We start from the raw sequence: 19205 nt of genomic DNA on the forward strand, positions 1-19205 counted from the left end.
CAGGAGAGAAGAGCTGAGAAAACTCAATTTATCTCCTTTCAGACAAACAACTTCTCCCAACACAAATGGCTGGCCCCAAGACTACTCTCTTTATTTATATTTCATATGTGCCTATATCTGACCTTTGCAGCAATATAAACAAGGCTACATGTAGGCTTTTTTATAGTTTCTGTAACTGAAATGATTCCTTGGTTTCAAATGAAGGGCACTGATTAATTTCAAGTCCACACTTGGACTTCTAGTGCAGTAGGGACTGGAACAAGGGGGTGGTTTTGAGGATAGAGGGAATAAATACCCGCTGAAACACAGATGAGAAAAGCACACACCTGAATTGTTTGTTTTCCATCACCCCTTTCAATGTGGCTAGATGCATTTAGCTCAATTTGACCTTGAGGTTTTCGAATGACATCACTCTGTTTGGAAAGAATGGAAAAAGAGTATTTAAAATCTACTAACAAATAGCTATAAATAATTAGAGAACTGATTTAAACATTAATCTTGATAAATACCTCCTAGTTAGACATTGAGTACCTTGTCTGCCTCTTGAGGAACTGAGTCCTGAATCACTCTCTAACAGCTCACACACCAGGAATGCATTTCTTTTCCTTCTAGCAGCCCTACATCCTCAGTAAAAACAATCTAAGATTAAATAGCAGATAAGTTACAGATACTTACTGGAGATTTGTAGTACAGTAATTCGCCGCCTTTAAGCACAAACCACCGTCGTTTCCAGGTCTTTACTTTACCACCCATTTTTAACAGATACCCAGATTTTTCCAAAGGTTCCTGATCATTTAGAAGTTAGATAAAAAGTCATTAGGTACACATATATACATATACACCTCACAGATATGTATAAATACACACACAGAGAGCTATTTTAATGAGTTAAAAGCATGCTAAATCATAATTACAGTATTTGATGAGACTTTTAGTCCAACAACAAAGTTTTTATAAGCATCAGTTGAGACAAATGCAATGCATGTGGGATAACTAACTAATATCCCTACTTACAGTTATAGTGCATGAAGGAGAGTAAGTGATTTGCCCAGAACTATACAAAAAAATGAAGGGTATGATGATTCCTGATTTACTTTCTAATTGTTTATATTAAACAAGGAGCAAAATGAATACAGTGTAAATACATATTTTTTCCCAACTTCAGGGCCTAACTTACAGACCAGATACAGAGCACTGTTATTCAGAGCTCCACCCAGACATACTTCTAGTCTGTACACCTGTAGAGCAGAGTTCACAGTTTTGCTCTGTGAAGAAAGCTTAAAATAAATTATCTTCATCACCAGGCAGTCAATCCGCTTGCATGTTAGGACACTACCTACTAACACAGGCCATTAAAAAACTCCCAGAGACAGACCAGTACCCCGTAATGGTTTGGTTTCTTTGACCTATCCTCGCATGTTGCTCTATTTATGGTTTCTCTGCTGTGTAAAATTTTCCCTGTATGAGGAAACTATAGAAACGTATTAGTGCACGTAGATTGCTACTGATGCCTCCAGCTCCTTCAGTGGAATGCTCTTCTATTTCCCTGAAAATTCAAATAGTAATTTTAAGCTGATTTTAGTATTTCATATGCAATCTGACACCAGATCTGGTTCCAAGAAAGGAAAATCTTAAGTACTTTGAATTGTCTTCTGGAGTTGTCTATTTCCATTCAATATATGGAAAGCTCACAATTATCCTCCACTTTCCTTCAATCATTATACTCTTATATGGCTAACTTATTGTTGGTGTATTTTGCTATGTGTACTTATAAGGAAGTCTGTGAGTCAGTAAGACTGAATACAGAGATTTGGTAGCAGTCTTTGAACGTAAATATCCACACAGCACCCCAGGTACGCTTCTTCATAGTACTTCAGTACTCACATTTTTTCCATTATCACTAGATGAGGAAGAGGTCTTAGGAAGTTTCTGCTCTGGCTCTGAATAGTCCGTATCTACTGAGTATGCATCTGGAGGAATAGCATAGTCACTTTCTGAGGTCACAGAAGACAGAGACACACCTGTGTTAAAAGAAGAAAGATGTTTCTGTGTATTTTTTCATTGCATTAGAAACAAATGAGATCAGAATATCCATGCAGAAAGAATATCTGAGTAGGATCTGCAGGCAAACACAAGTATCAGCATAAATCCACCAGGAACCAAGCATTTTTAAAAATATCAGCACATCGAACCATTAGCACAGCGCTAATACCTGAATCCCATTTTCCTCATAATTAAACAGAGTTTAAGACACTTGTGAAGGAAACAACAAATAAATGCCTTCTATATTTTATCTTATCTTCAGATATATTACTACAGCTTTTTTAAGGAGGGAGTTAGTGCCATGCATCATACTCATTCTCTACAAAATTAATACAGGATCTTTAATTAAACCAAGCAACTTTCCCCTTCCCCTTTCTATCATTTGCTCTAGTATCTGGCTTTCTCATGCAGCTGCTTGTGTACTAAGAAGCTATGCTCAAGATCTGCTGTAGGTTGAAGCTGTAGGTGACTGTCTTTATTTTGCAGTTAGTATGAATTTTTATACTGAGGTTTTCTAAAAATCTGAATTCCAGATTTCAGGATTTTTTTTAGAGTTTATTAGCTTTAATCCTGAAAAAAAAAAATGCAACCTGTTTTCAATTCTAGTGAATTAGCAATAAAAATTCAAACTCTTCCCTTATTCATCATAGAAATAATTATTTTCCAACATGTGCACATGTCCTTTTGTAAGGACTCATGTTCTGCTCTGAAAGGTTACTCTCTAAGATTGAAATGAGGATTCCTTGTTCCCTTTGTTTCATTAATTTCCAAACTCTTGCCAATTCTATTTGAAAAAAAAAAAAAGCTTTTCTTATTTATTGCTTTGGTAAGCCACCTAGGCTTTCAGAGTGGGTTCTTCTCATGTAGGATCTTTAATAACAAATATGCAGCAAGCTGATTATGTGCCTAGTGAAATCGGTGATTACCTAGATTTTTAAACAATGTGATCTCAACAAAGATATGTACACATGTGTTTTGTGGTTAAGAAAGGTTTCCATGCATGAAACAATGCAAGGACTATTTTATGAGAAGAAAGCACGAAGAAAAGGTATGGTTCCATTTTACAGACACGGATATAAATTGGACGTGAAACCAGCTATTAAATTAGCTAATTTACCCTTCCTGTTGTGCAAGCACATAACATGAGCTGCGTCTGCAGCCACTGCACTGGTTCTTGCTCAGCAAGATGGAGCTGCTGGGAAGCAGGAACTATGGGTCCTTTTCACACTAATGTGGCAAAACTATAACCATCCCTGGAAGCAGGACTTGACGCCACGTGTGGCTGGCACTGGAAAACTGCTAGCGGACAAGTGGCTCTATCTGCTTCCTCATGTGTGGCTGAATGGAGCTCCTGCTAACTGGGATTTTAACATGTATAACAGAGACTACTGAATAATGCTATTTTGCCGTTCTAAAGCAATGTATAAGGAACGAACTTAATGCTTGGCCTCACTGGGATCTTGGGTTTTAGTCTCCCTTGGTTTACTCAGTGAAGAAATACTCCCCGGGATATTACACTGATACTGTCACCTGATAAGGAAGCATTCATAGAATCACAGAATGGTTTGGGTTGGAAGGGACCTTAAAGACCATCCAGTTCCAACCCCCCCACCATGGGCAGGGACACCTCCCACCAGACTAGGTTGCTCCAAGCCCCATCCAACCTGGCCTTGAACACTGCCAGGGAGGGGGCAGCCACAGCTTCTCTGGGCAGCCTGTGCCAGTGCCTCACCACCCTCACAGGAAAGAACTTCCTCCTAACGTCTAATCTAAATCTCCCCTCTTTCAGTTTGAAACTGTTACCCCTCGTCCTATCACCACACGCCCTGATTAAGAGTGTCGTCCGTCCCCCCCCTTTCCTGCAGGCCCCCTTGAAGTACTGGAAGGCTGCCATTAGGTCTCCACAGAGCCTTCTCCAGGCTGATCAACTCAAGTCTCTCATTATATCTTTCAATGTTAATGAAGCATATTCTTTTCATTCTGCAGATGGAAAACACACAGAATTATGTGTGTTTACCTAGAGCTATGAGATTTGGCTTCCACAAAAGACAGAACATTACTGGATTCAAGTGTTTCAACTAAATCTTTGTACAAGACCTTGAGACAATCACTGTAAAAATTAAATAAGTCCTTTATTGGACAAGATGACAAGAACCAAATACTCTGTTGAGGGAACCTTTCCACCTGCTTTCTGATCACATGAAACTGTTACTTTGTTTTATAAAATTGTATATGTGGGTTTTTTTTTCTGATGGCAATTACTTTTTTCTACATCATTTTTACCTACCTACAGCTAAAGATCAAAGGAAGTCCTTGGCATGACAGTGCAGAGATAAAATGGAGATTCTTGCTTTACATGTACAAGTCACTTTTCCCTCATGGCTACAGCCAGCTACTAGATTAATGCCTTAAAAAGACATCTATAATAACAGCAATAAAAGAAAGCCATCTATAACAGTCCCCTCCCCTGCTTGAATAATAGATCTATGCTTTGATAGCTGAGATAAAAGACTAGATTTAAGATGTCCATGCTGTCTAAGGAAGAAGTCCATTTCTAAGCAGATCATGTAAACTGCCCAGTTTTCCAAACTTGCCAGAAGTTACTCTTAGGGTTTTTGCCTACCTCGTTTCATAGCCCGAGGACTACCCGGACCACTTCTGCTTCGAGAATCAGACTCAGAAGTCCTTGAGCTGGACCGAGAGCTGTCCTCTTCCTCAGATCCTGACGACTCATCTATAAATGGGCTGTTGCTTATTTGCGTTGCTTTCTGCAGAAATTAACACAACGTTCTTCGGTACCTTGCATAAAGGGTATCAGTCATTTCCTTCGTACTGTGGCAGAACTCTGCTGGCTTCACACATTCAAAGCTGTTCTTACTTGGGTGCTGAGTTTTGGCACACAAATACTAACATAAAACCGAATTCCCTCTGCCCTCTGTATACTCAGCCACCCCCACACTTTAAAACAGAAATCTGAGGTAGCTCAAGGCATGGGTCTTTCCAAATCACAAAAGGCTGCCAGAAAACAAACAATGCTGTGATTAGTAACTGGTGACTCTCTGACTATAAACAGCTTTGGCACTGACACAAAGACGTATCTACGCATACGCACACTTTTAATGATGGCATTGAACACCATGTGGCTCTGTTTAATAATTAACAAGCCTTTGGCAAAAACCAGCAAGGAACCTAAGAAGAACTGACCTGGGCTAGTAACATTTTATAAGCAGCAGTAATTTTTTTTCCAGCTGTTTGACATTTCCATTACTTCTGGGATTCTGTGATCTCTAAACATCATTTTATGACATATTTGGCACGGTAGCATCAAATGTGAAACAGCAAGTTCCTGGTATTTAAAAATTTTCTTTGAACAGTAAAACAGTTACCCCTTTCAAAGTGGTGTAGACAGGAGTGGTCATGTTCTTATATATCAGAGATGTATATAGTCCGGATATGGAGTATGAAGGTAGTGAAACAGCACCTAAAAAAGCAACATATTTTATAAATTACCTTCCTAATTTACCCCTCAATTAACAAAATGGAAATGTAATTTTTTGCATTGTATAACTGCTATAAAAAGCAAACTAACTCCTGAACTGTTTTGGATGTGAGATTTATAGCTTTTTGACATTTACAATGGTTTTAAGGAGTATAAACACATTGTAATCACTAACCCTTTTTAAATTGGGAGTATAATCTCTTACCTTGGTACCTGCTATAGAATCTTCAAAATGAATTACAAAGAAAACTGGAGTGAACAAAGTACAAATTCAGCACAAAGTCGAGAGGCAAGGTAAGAGAAGATGATGGAAAGATAACCAATCATCTTATACTTTTTAAATAGAAGATAACTAAATCTTCATAAAAATATCTTAAAGGAACATGGGACACTTGGTCCTTGCTTACAAATCACCATAAGAGGAGAATTTTTGTTGATGAGACAATGAAACCACTTACTTTTATTAAGAGATTCCACGGTGAAAGCTTCAGACATCCTTAAACCAGATTTGGCTACAGCATAAATTCTGCTTTCCTATACAAGCAGAATAGATTTGATGGCAGATAATTAAAACACAACAATTACTTTTCTTCTGCTTAGCCTCCCCATAGCCTCCTAGTCTTTGTCTTAGTGCAACAATGTGATAAAATGGTTGATAAAATGGCATCATCAGTAGAAGCTGAAAAATGCATCCTTGCTTTATATGCCATACCCATCATATCGATAGTCTGTTTCAACCTTTCTTCACACAGTCCTTGCCCTATAGGTAACTTATTTTTAAAAATACTATTATCAGGGGCCAAAGAAGCTATAGCGAGAATATTTTTTAATGGAAGATTGTGTGTTAAGGACAGAGATATGCCATTAGGAGGCAACTTTTCAACTGTTTTGTGTTAAAAGGCCACAATAGGAAAATCTATAATGAAAAAAATATGCACTAAAGTATATACGTAGAGAAGCTGTTACATTAATGCATTATTCATCTCTGAATCACTAATAAATTTCTTGACTGTGGAACTGCAGAATCAGTGAGTCTTGTCACAGTTAATTTTGGATTTTGTGTAAGACATATTAGTATCTTATTTTAATTCCCTGATTGATGGCTTTAAAATTTTACTTGGAAATGTGATCAATAACTTCTGTAATCTGTAGTTGTCTTCTGTCAATTTAATTGCCTAGATTGTGAGTGGTATAATGGTTATAGCAAAGGATTGACACCAGCACTCTTAGGCTCTGTTGGTGTTAAGATGAATAAATAAATGCAGTCGTGAGCACTACCTCCTTTGATACACTCAGAAGGACGTATGTAACTTAGATGTGACATGAAAAAAATTGGTCTTATCTACAAAAATAGTGACTATGTTTTTCAACGGCAGAAATACTGTGCTGCTTCAAATCAAACTTGCTTCTGAGTTTGTTGTCTTAGTTCCAATTAAGGTAACGTCCTGTCTTGTCATCACAGACTAAGAAAGGTAGATAGAGGCATGAAAATAAGTTAGTTTCACCAGCAGGAAAAATATGTATAATTACACTTACCCAGGAAGGAAATCGATGTAATGGAGGGGTAGGAGGTTTGTTGCTAGCACCCTTTTTTGTTGTATCACAGGGTTCCTGGGCTTCAGCATTTTGTGCTTCAGTGCAGTCATACGTAAACACTCTGTCATCACAGCCAGTCTCCATTTTCTCTAAAATATCAGTATCCTCTCCATCCACCAGATCAATGTCTGTTTCCTGGGGTCTCCATGGACGTATCATGCTTATGGCATTTCTATTTCTACCAAACATTCTGTCAGAACTCAGCTGGGGCTGGCTTAGATGTTTCTTGGCTAATGCTGAATTTATACTAAACACATTAGGACTGCGTAACTTTGGAGGTGGCAAATTTGAGGCAGAATCTGATGGTGTTGTGCATTGAGAAGCTGCAGAAGGTGCTAGAATTGGGTGTTTGGGTGTCAGAGCAGGAGTTAAAATTGGACTTGGGGTATTTGCCTCACTGGATGAGGATGAATAATCTAGCCTCTGAGACTGAAATTTCTTATTCAGTTCATCTGAAGAACTATCTTGGTCTTTCTTTTTACTTGTGAAGTCAGAGTTGCACTTCCCACTTGGATTGTTCTGGCCTTTTCTTTGGGACCCTTGCTGCCAGGAGTATAACTTCTTGTGCTGAGTCCTCTGAACACCAAAACTCTCTTCTTCAAAGAGAGAACTACTGTCATCAGATGCTGTCAAATACATTTCACTTCCCACTCTACTGTACCTTGCATTCTCTTCAGATGTGTGGCTTGAAAGAGTCGATGCATACCTGGATTTCAGTTCTTTATTGTCTCCTCCATCCTCATCTGAGCTCCAGTCACTCCCAGTAGTGCAGGAGTTCTTTGACATGTCGCTGTCTATATCTTTGGATGAACAGCTTGTTCTCACAGTTTTATTCTGCTCTGATCCAGAGGAACTTTGTTGCAACGACTTCTGACCTTTACTGGTCTCGTGTGCAGGACCAGCAAAGGTAGTTTCCAGGATATCCTTCTCTAGAGAAGAAATAAAATGAGCACGAGAAAATTACTTTAGCAAACTTGACTGCTAAACAATTTTGTCCTCATGTCTGCAAATAGTAAGTAGGCAATAATTTCACATGCATAAGCACATTTAAGTTTTTTAATACTGTAAATAAGAAGCCTTAAGAAAAATATTATCAATTTTTGAATGCAACTGAAGTTGCAGTGATGTTTGCCAAAAAACTGTAACAGATATTATTCTAAGTTCTAGCCAAACTAAAAATGGCAATAAATGTAAAGATAAGCAAAGTGGAGCCATATTTTAAAGTAAACCACATATGTATGAAAACAAACACACAGCCCCCCAAAACCCAATAAATGCCAAAGACTTAAGAGGGCATATAAATTTAGCTGCTTTATTAAATCTAAGGAAAATTAACATTTAAGAAAAGCTTGTCAGAAAAGATTTACATTAACAAATCAAGTATTCTGAGCATTTCTACAGTGTTTGTACACAGAAATTTCTTCTGCAAGCTATTATTTTATTCCCAGTGGCAAATGCTTAAGATAGACAAGAGAAGCTCATGAAAAATGTTTAAGGAGAGATGCTGTATTAAAAAAAGCTTTGCTTCTGCTGTTCACTTTTGCCTGGTTTTGGAAGAGAGAGCTATAGCTTGCAGCATGTCAGTGAAGCCAACATGCTCCCCCTGAGTTAAAACAGATGCAAGAACTAGGGCTTTTCTACACAGACGCTTGGGAAAGTGAATGTTATATAGCTTTATGGAGTTAGAGTGGATTGGATTAGCCAAAGATTTTAATTTAGTCCACATTAAAGTAATGAAGTGACAAAAGTTGATCTGTTTCCATCTAGGCAAGCTTACGGTTCTATTTCTTCTCCTTTCCGTTGAAAAGAAGATTCTTACTTCAATTCCCTCATCTATAAAAATGGAAATACTAATACATGCCCACCTTTATAATGAACTTGGTGTAATATAAATATACAAAATATTAATAGACTCTATTTCAGTTTCTGATTTCCTACAGACCTCAACTTGCAATTTTGGGTACAGTGATTAACTGTGGAGAAAATGCAGAGGTCATAAATAGTACTGTGGGACTCAGATGAAGGCCCAGAGCAACAGTCTCTTTCCTGAGCTTTTCCTTGCTCAAGTGAAGTAGCAAACTGCACTGGACTTGCTTATGCTTATAATCGCACAACAGCACGCCAATTTGCTGGTATTACCAGACTTGGGGGCTTGTTGGGGAAATTGTATGAACTGATCCGGGAGCTTTCTCCTTCTTCGGATAGGAAACAATGGTGTGAAAAGATGCCTGAGACCCTCTTCTGGTTTTTCTGACCTTGATCATACTAATGAAAGATTACTGAGTTGATCTTATTGAGTTAGGGCACAAAACTAACACTGGGACACCACTGGTAGCATAGGTAAAATATACAAGAACAGGACTTAGGTGAGACTCTACACAGGCATAAAAACATAACAGCCCTCCCTGGGGGACCAGCAGCCTTCAAGTCCTGATGCTACTGGGGAGCAAACCTGGGCCACAACAAGTTCTTTCCTTTGCAGCCAAAGCACCCATCAGCCACTGTAAGCTGCCGAACTGTATTAGTGGTTTTGTGGAGACTCTAGTGCTCAATAGGATTGCTTCCTAGTAATAGAGACAGGCATTAAAGAGGGAGAGGGTACTGCCATGTACTTTGAAAACAGCTGGTTTGGATACACTGACATTGTTGTCAATTTTACTTCTCCACCCCCGTCAGAATAAAATGGCAGTATTGGTGACTAGTACCTAGCATGTTTTTGCCTTCAGTGTAGTCTGACTCTTTAGATGAAGACTTGCTTATTTCTTCAAACTTAGGAGATGGTTGAGGACTTCTTGCTCTATTTGAAAAGCATCCAAAAGTCAAACTGCTTAGTCGCTGACACTCTCCAGGTTTTTGTGCTGAAGTAACGGATTTCTTGCCTGTAGCTTCTGAAGAACAGTAATTCAGAAATCTTGTGTTAATAGGATACAGCAAGCTATGCTGCTGGTCTCTTTACTCTGCAGTGTGAAGTTGGCATTTTTTTAAGGTAACTAAAATTTAGCAAAAAGACAATAAAAAATTTATTACAGGAATAAAAATCTACCTCCCCTTATAAAAAGAAACCCAGAGCTACACTTGTAGTTCTTAAATACTGATTTTTTAGTATAGAAAGAACAATTACACAGCAATATAAAACATGCACTTGGTACAGAATGAAAAACCTAGTGAACTACCTGATTTGATTCTGCTGTGGCTGAAATTAAACCTATGGATTGGTGTAGGATATATAATATGGGAAAGACTGTAGAACAACAGTATTAAAACACGTGGTGGCCCTCCCTTCAGAAAAAAATACTAAAAGAGTCTGTAATTGGTGCTACAGAAAACATAAAGGAGTAAATTACCAGGCTTAGAAGGTCTATATGGAGGACTTGAATAGGAGGTGAAAGCATAAAATGATTAACTGCCTCCAGAATATGAAATCTGTTCCTTCGGGTTAGCTATTCTGCCAGAAACTGATATGAAACAATGCTGTCCATCCCTGTTTATAAAAAATTCTGGGCAGGTCCAGGAACAAAAGGCCCTTATCCATACCTGTAAACTGGTTAAAACCATACCAAATGATCACAATTTAAAGCCTGTTACCAGCATGGACAGTACAAATGGTAATCAATTTCTTAATATTTTTGAGCCTATCAGTTAAATGTTTGTGGAAAACCACCTGACAAATTCTTAGTGACTCAAAACACCTTTGAATAGACCTCTCAGAGGAAGATTGTCTAAAGCTGTTAAGTGCTGAAGCATATATAATTGCTACCCATCAAAAAATAGAAAAGAAACAAACAGTCCAGTTTCCTTACTAACAGAGAGGTGCATCTTAGTTTAAAAGCTTAATATTGTGTATGCATGTATTTTGTAAATATTTTTTTCATATATTATGCATATTACGTGTACACACACACCGATCTATATACACACATGGCTAAATGTCTGTGTTTGTACATATATACATGAGATGTTATCAAGAAATGAGGGCTAGGTAGGTAGCAAACTAACAAGATTTTCAGATGATAGGAAGTTGTCAGGTCAACCAAGTATGGAGAGGAATGTGGGAACCTTCAAACAAACTTAAGAAGGGTGGTGAATATGCAATATGGTGGCAAATAAAATTTGTCTTTGATTAATGCAAAATAATGCTCTTTGGAGGGAATACTCTTCTTTCCCATATTTACATTTTACAATTTTTAAATTAACTATATCCACTTGGAGACCAACCTGGTGATACTGTGGCTGAATTAAAGTTTTGGATCACTGTAGTCAAATGTAGTAATTAAAAAAATCTGATCAGAATTCTGATTCCCAGCTGAGCTTTTGATAGAAAAAGCAGATGCAAACTAGCATTCATCTATTTCTTAACAGTACTAGGAACACCTATGCTATAAAGAAGGGAAAGCAAAGATCTGACATAAATACAGTCAAATCTGACTACTTGCAGAACCTCTTAAATAACAGAGATACCCATTCACCCAACAAAAAGCCATAGTGGTTTGTCTGCATGTCTTTTTAATAAAAACTATATTATTGCTTGCCTAACACCTTTAGGTAGAGTCATTCTGATGTCAATTCATACTAACGGAAATCTTTGTCTTTTCACAGAATGTTTCAGTTTTGTGGATGCACAAATTAATAGGGAATAGAAAGACGTATGCCATATACAGAGAAGCTTTAAAAAGATTTGTACATTTACCTTGCAGTTTAGACTGTACTGTTTTCATCTCTTTGGTTTGCTTTTGGTTGATCAAGCGAAGGTTCTGATTTTCCACCTCTAACTGAAAGCATATAAATGTAATCTCATCCATTGGTGAAACAATTTTTAAAGTCATTACATCGTTTAGATTTTCTCTGAATTTCTGCCTGTCGAAGGATAAAGCTAGTTCAAATGGTAAGCTCCTCTCTGCTACTTCTCTTAATGCCTGTCTAGGCATTTATTTATTCTGAACAATGAAATTCCCTGCAATGATTATTTGCTCAACTTCTGTTAAAATCATTCCCCCAACCAAGCAAACCCAAGACTGCTTTAAAAAGCCTTAATAATTAAGAAAAAATAAGTATGTGTTGGCATTTTTAATAAAAGCAGGATAGAATTACAACTTTTGTGCCACCTGGCAAACCCAAGAGGGAGCTGGGTCTCTTGAGCTTGGAGAAGAGGAGACTGAGGGGTGACCTCATCAGTGTCTATAAATACATAAAGGGCGAGTGTCAGGAGGATGGAGCTGGGCTCTTCTCAGTGATGGCCAGTGACGGGACAAGGGACAACAGGTGCAAGCTGGAGCACAGGAGGTTCCACATGAACATAAGGAAAAACTTTTTCCCTGTGAGGGTGACAGAGCCCTGGAACAGGCTGCCCAGAGAGGCTGTGGAGTCTCCTTCTCTGGAGACATTCAAAACCTGCCTGGACGCGTTCCTGTGTGACCTACTCCAGGTGGTCCTGCTCTGGCAGGGGGGTTGGACTAGATGATCTTTCAAGGTCCCTTCTGACCCCTAACATTCTGTGATTCTGTGAATTAGAAGGAATGATGGTGCTAATACCTCCTACCATCTCACAGCAAAGATTAAAAAAATAGGTCCCAAAAAACTTTATACCGAGCAGAAGACCTTCTACAGAAAGCAAAAACCCAACAACCCATTGCTGTAGCCCACTACCAGGAGGTAAAAGATGTTGGTTCAAACTCCTGCTCTGAATTAGGCAAAGAGAAGATTTGAATCTGAGTATCCTGTATCACACAGAGGGGAGCCAGCAATTCCACTTCCCATTGGGTGACACCTAGCCACCTCTGTGACACTAGCTTGAGATTCTCCATGTTTCAAACTAAGTAAATAGTTTGAGCCACATTTGATTTTGTCCAATCTTTTTCAAGATAATTTTAGCTGAACTTAATTGCTTTTTTATTAAATAGTTTAAAAAACTCCCCTCGCAGACTAATAGTAAACGTTACTTCCAGTTTCCTACTTCAAAAACAGTAATTTAATTGTTCTTCAACTGGAGTGAGTATAATTTCTAGTTAACCACAACAGAGTAGGATTTTCATGGGCAACTTTAAATTCTATACACACGAGGAAGAGAAAGCACATCCGCACACCAAAACTGGCAGCCTTAGGCAGGGCAAAGACATGGTTATCTCACCACAGCAGATGAGCAAGGGAAATAACTGGTCTCTTTCGAGAATAGAGCCGGTGCCCTGGAAACTATTCATGATGAAGAGTACTGTGGGCACTGGAAAATAAAAAATGATCGAGTCTTTTTTTCTGCCAGCCCCAGCAGACTTGGTCGGCTTTCTGGGGATTGAATATTCACACTTTAGGCATCTGCTTGAGCCAGCTCAGTTTGCCAGCTAATCTCTCTCAATTAGTGGAGATAAGTAGACCTTCCAGAGAGCAGTTCTGGGCCCCTTCTCCATAAAGAGGACTCAGATATACTAGCTGACCAAATTAGACATCAGAATTTAAGTGACATGGATACTGTGCCCTCTGTGCTGCAGTTTTCATTTTTCCTCTTTCAAGCAAGTAACTATATAGATCAATGAAACTGGGAAGCATTTTGTTTTACTATGGCACAAAGCCCTTTAACAGCCCCAAAGCCTAAGGGTTGTCCAGTCACACCATTACATTTTCTGTGTAAGTATTATAGCAAGAGTTATACCTCATGGAGCTTGACCGTCACCCATTCTTTTATTTTAGCTGCTTTTTCTTCTATGATTTTTGCTTCTTGCAGTCTTATTTGCTTCTGGAAAAAAATTGACATAAGCGTATTTTTCACAGAGTACTACAGTCTGCCTGAGTCGTGTCTTCAGACATAATTCAGTCTCCTGGGCTATACATGGTGATTTTTTAAAAAGTGATGAATAGGTCCTTCACAGAGGCTGCTGTTCCTCTTGCCTCTAGGAAAAATAAAAGCTCTTCAGAGGAAACAGTGAAGAGGAAGAACTCTTTCCCCTCTTAAAAGTTAGACGGTCTTTCAAAGGAAGCCAGAGCATAATTTGCAAGTGAATAGACGTTATTCAAACGACATACTTCTAATGGGAACCTCTGCAATCAAACAACAGCAATGATGCTAAACTTTTCTGTCCTCTATTGATCTTAATTTTTATTTTCCTTTTGTATAATTAAGAATGGAATTGATGCTCATCTTTTGTTACACCATTATTTCTAACCTGTTCTTCAAGTTGTTGCTCCAATTTTTGTATTACGTCATTTTTATCTTGTATCAGGATCTCCAGATCTTGACATCTCTTATACAGCCTGGTTTCTGATTCGCTCGTTTGAACATTAGCTGCTTTTAATTTTTCTTCCATGACCTGCACCTATTTGGAAGGTCAAACATAAGGCTTTAAGAAACACAATACTCCAAGCTAAAGCTGGTAATTTAATCACAAAATGGACTGTTAAAATTGCCTCCACACTTAAGGTTCAAGACAACCCTTCAAAGTTCTGAAGCCTATTTGAGAAGAAATTCCACAGTTTGTTATGTCTCTCTATGCATTTAATACCAACAGGACTGGCAAAACATTGACAGACCTTATACAGACTTTGTTAGTATCAGTGAGAGGCTTTTAGGTTTGTAACACACAAGCTATTAGACACACTAAGATGGGAAGAATGCAATATATGTATAGGAAGCTGTTGTTGGGCTTAACAAACAACTTTTTGACAAACAAATGATTGCACAGCATAAAAAACCCCAACAAATTATCAGAAGCATTCTAAAAAATGGCTAAAAAGTACTTGGCTTCTAGTCAGGAATGTTGACTAACTCCAAATTAGTACATGAACATTTTTATTCTTACAATTTTCAGTTTCTATCTGTCTCACAGTAAGATATGAAGGATTTTTAAGGAATACCAGAGATCAGTTCCTAAAATGTCTGCAGTTGCCATTATAGCCAAAAGGCAACTTTGGTTAAGTATTTAGCCACAATCTCCTTCTTTAGATGACGTAACTTCTACAAGAAGAACCAGCAGCACAGAATTTATGTCTATGTAGAGACTGTATTGGATAGCCTTGTTTTATTTTCTTACCGGTTTTCTAAAATAGGTCACTGTTTCCTCTCCCTTTTGTTTCCATGTGCATCATATATCAAAGACTCATGATGCATCAATGAAGAAGCTTATTGCATGTATCTATTTTTGTTTCGTGCTGTTAGCTTTGACTTTATTGAACTGAACTGAATAGTGAGCAGAGAAAGGTGTTAGAACATCTCTGGTAAGACAAATCAATAGATGTAAAAAGAAACTGTTGTCTCCCTTTTGAGCAATACTTAAAAAAAATAGCAATTTTCTCAATTTCCCTTCATTAGAGTAACACGCACATAGCTAGTGGGGTTATTTTTCAGTTTATACATATACCTGCTGAAAAGCTCTCTCTGCTTGACGGTCAGCATCTATAACTTGTTTCTCAAGCTGCTGCATCTGTAGGTACACAAAAATATACAGTAAAATCGCCATGCCTTCTACCCATAGCAAGAAATATCACAGTGAAACGTATTTTCATGGTCTGTTTTGAAAAAGGAAAAGACAGGTTGTGGGCAGGAGCATAAAAATAAATAAAAGGATAAACAGTGTGTGGGACTGGGAAGATAATTCATCATTATGACCGTATTAAAACATTGTTAAGATTCTTCTACAGAAAAAAAATTAATACGACTTTTCCTCATATTATCACTTTGTGCCTGCTGTATGACATACTGCTTTCTTTCCCTGCTGCCAAGAGCAGGAATTCCTTTGACAGTAGCCCCGAAACTTTCCTCATGTAAGCTCATAGTCTTAGAAAGTGCTAAGCTCCTTCAATATCCTTTGTCCTGGTTTCGGCTGGGATAGAGTTAATGTTCTTCCTTGTAGCTGCTTCAGTGCTGTGTTTTGGATTTAGTGTGAGAACAATGTTGATAACGCACTGATGGTTTAGTTGCTGCTGAGCAGCGCTCTTCCTAAGTCAGGGACTTTTCAGTTTCCCAGGCTCTGCCAGCGAGGAGGTGCACAAGAAGCTGGGAGGGAGCACGGCCAGGACAGCTGACCCGAACTAGCCAAAGGGATATTCCATACCCTAGGATGTCATGCTCAGTATGTAACTGAGGGGGGTGGCTGGGGGGTAGGATCGCTGCTCAGGCATCAGTCAGCGGGTGGTGAGCAACTGCATTGTGCATCACTTGTCTTTCTTGGGTTTTATTTCTTTTTCCGTTATATTCCTTTTCATTACACTTATTATTATTATTGTTATTGTTATTATTATACTTTATTTTATTTTAGTTACTAAACTGTTCTTGTCTCAACCCACCAGTTGTTCGTTTTTTTTTGATTCTCCTCCCCATCCCACCAGCAGGCGGGAGGAGTGAGTGAGCAGCTGCGTGGTGCTTAGTTGCTAGCTGGGGTTAAACCATGACACCTTCCAACAAGAGTAAAGGGTACTTGGCACGTTATACAATTTGGCTAATTCTTATGAAGTCAACAAATTTAGCTTTTGGGAGGAACTGTGCTATGAGGCCTGCCCCACACTCCTTCACCCTCTGCGGGGAAGAAGGAGGTATGTGGCAGAAGGGAGATGGTGGACTCAGGTGCTCCACAGCAAAAAACGTGAAGAGCCACAGTATGGATGAAGACAGAGACCAGCACAACATGGAGAAGTCCAGGTCACCTTTGAGCAGTGAGAGACCCTGATCCGTTATTTTATAATGATGCCTAATAAATCATAAGCTCAGCCTCTGTCCCGGGCCTCATAAACCCCCTGCATTTTACATGATTTATTTTGAAAGCATTTCCAAGAATATGGAAGAGAAAAGGCCAGAAGGAAAGACTTTGCTTACATTTTGTTAAGACCTCTCGTCTGATTTTAGTGAACAATACAATTATGACTTATTTGAAAAAAACCCCAAAACTGTGGTTTGAAATAACACTAGAAAGTACATAAGGTATTTCACGACTTAAGGACTTGCTGGTTCTCAGGAAACACCTAGCTAAGTCCTCAGTTCATCTGGAGAGTATGAAACATCAACTAATTAACATTGAGACACTCAGTAGAAAAGCATATGATAGAAATAATGCAAATGAAAACCATTTATTCCTTCTCCAGGTTACTGTTTGGTTTTAAAATAATCAGTTTCATTCTGTCCTGTTTGTACTCGATTTGATTTCTGGCATCTTTCAGTTTCTTTTTCACTCTTCATCTCTTTTTTTCTCTTCCCAATTATGTTGTCAATCACATGAAACAGTTTTGTGTACTTTTAGCACCTCATCCAGACAAGGACACAGAGTCATCATTTTCTATCAATCAAAAACTGAAAATGGAGAAAATGAGTTTTCACTAACATAAAAAAAGCTGTGACTGACCTTCTAGTACTTTCTCATGTAATACAAAAACCCAAAGTGTACATCATAGTTCCCCAACACACCATTGATACAAAAGCAACAAACATTTCGGAATATGCATGGCTATGGTCAGGTCCTCAATGAGTTGTTTTGCAAGAACACTTCTAAGGAAACGATCATCCCAGTCATTCATGTGCTAACAGTCGAGACAGATGGACAGGGAGATGAGCCTTCTTTGTTCCTCTCTGGTCACATGTATTTAATTTCATATTTATATTTATATGAGTTCATGTTGATATTTTAACTTTCAGTTTAATTTTTAGAATTTTGAATTGTAAGGTTACTTTCCGTCTGTCTTTTTGTTTGTATATTCAAACAGAAGTTTGGTTTACAAAACTCACTTTAATACAATTCTTAAGACATTTCTTTTTCAGTGAGTTGAGGATTCAGTAATTGAGGTTATTTCTGAATATATAGTCAGCTAACATTGCACTGCAGTAAAAGCACTATGCTACACCAAGTAGGAGTGCAGCTATTATATCAATAATGACCATTGTTAATACTCTATAATATTATGACAGAAAACTCCTTCAGATATTTGTAATGTGAAATTCATTGTTGATGAGTAGCAAGCTGTTAATCAGTTTTCACAGTCAAACAAGTTGTAAATGAACGTGATTGCCATGGCAGTAACTGGCAATTTATCTCTGTCCCATAAGTAAAATTAATTTCAGCTGTAAGGTCATATGAGAAACCTGGTAGATTTAATAAATGGAAATAAAACCTGAAAATGTTGCTTTCTAGGTCCACTCAGCTGCCACTGCAGCTCAGCTAGCTCCAACTTGGCTTAAACCTGAAAACAACTAGTCTCTCAAGCAGTATCTAATAATCACTGAACGACTGTACAAGTATTAAGCAGTAGCACTGCTCTTCTACACAACAATTTGAGTTCTGGATAATACAGTGCAGTAAAGACCTAAGTTCCTTCCATGTTTCTGCACTGAAGCTGCACATTGCACCTCTTACTAGGAATATATACTGTTGCACAGGACCAGGAACATAATAATGTGTTCACGTAGACTACTGAGACAAAGAATATGATTTGAGTAAAGCTGTTGCTAAGATGAATGTAAAGCTAGGAGCCAAGGGAGCTGAGAGAATAATTACCAAGAAAAATAGCATTCGGAGATTAAAAATGGAAGAACAAGGTTTATTTTTGCTTCTTTAAGAGTTAACTATATCAAGAAGATATGCTAAGAAGCTTTGCGTGGTCTCACAATACAGCTACGTCAGTCGGCTTCCTGGCAACAACTAAATGTGAGATTTTATTTGGAAAATTGCTAAAGGGTCTTCAATTTATTTTAGGAGGCTCCTGTTAAAAAAAAGCAATCTATATTATTCAGCAAGAATGGAATACCATAGTTACCAAACAGGAGCACTTCTATTACAGTTAAATTGGCCAGCATTTCAGTAATTTGATGCAACATAACAATTACTTAGTAAGTCCTGATTTTCCCTTTATTTAGAGTTTATATAGGTTTGTTTTGCAGTGTCTATTATAACAATAATGAAACTTTAAAAATATATTTTTTTTCCCATTTGCATAAATAATCTCTAACCAATCCACAAAATGGTTTTGCCTGAAAAACAAGATTTACATCTATACTCTGACTGCTTTGCTATTCTACAGACCTGTGAAGTTAAGGAGAAAAAATGATTGCTTTACAACACTCTGAAGGTTATCAAACTTGTTGGGCAAAAGACAGGAACTA

At 38.0% G+C, this 19205-nt stretch overlaps 1 protein-coding gene across 2 annotated transcripts in view; it reads right to left on the minus strand.

Annotated features, from left to right (window-relative positions):
* Window positions 1-19205, minus strand: part of PLEKHH2 (pleckstrin homology, MyTH4 and FERM domain containing H2) — a 57896-nt gene that overhangs the window by 21055 nt on the left and 17636 nt on the right. The window contains exons 3-14 of one of the 2 annotated variants that reach the window (XM_086460576.1): window positions 15481-15543; window positions 14290-14439; window positions 13779-13862; window positions 11826-11907; window positions 9844-10026; window positions 7079-8067; window positions 6001-6076; window positions 5430-5524; window positions 4667-4811; window positions 1885-2021; window positions 676-786; window positions 327-413 (exon numbers count right to left, since the gene is read on the minus strand). In XM_086460576.1, the coding sequence (XP_086316702.1) occupies window positions 327-413; window positions 676-786; window positions 1885-2021; window positions 4667-4811; window positions 5430-5524; window positions 6001-6076; window positions 7079-8067; window positions 9844-10026; window positions 11826-11907; window positions 13779-13862; window positions 14290-14439; window positions 15481-15543 (2202 nt within the window). The remainder of the gene's footprint in view (window positions 1-326; window positions 414-675; window positions 787-1884; window positions 2022-4666; window positions 4812-5429; window positions 5525-6000; window positions 6077-7078; window positions 8068-9843; window positions 10027-11825; window positions 11908-13778; window positions 13863-14289; window positions 14440-15480; window positions 15544-19205) is intronic. The other variant, XM_086460578.1, reaches the window with a different exon arrangement.

Source organism: Leptosomus discolor, chromosome 2, assembly GCF_034619465.1.
Source record: "Leptosomus discolor isolate bLepDis1 chromosome 2, bLepDis1.hap2, whole genome shotgun sequence".
In the NCBI taxonomy this organism is placed as follows: Eukaryota; Metazoa; Chordata; class Aves; order Leptosomiformes; family Leptosomidae; genus Leptosomus; species Leptosomus discolor.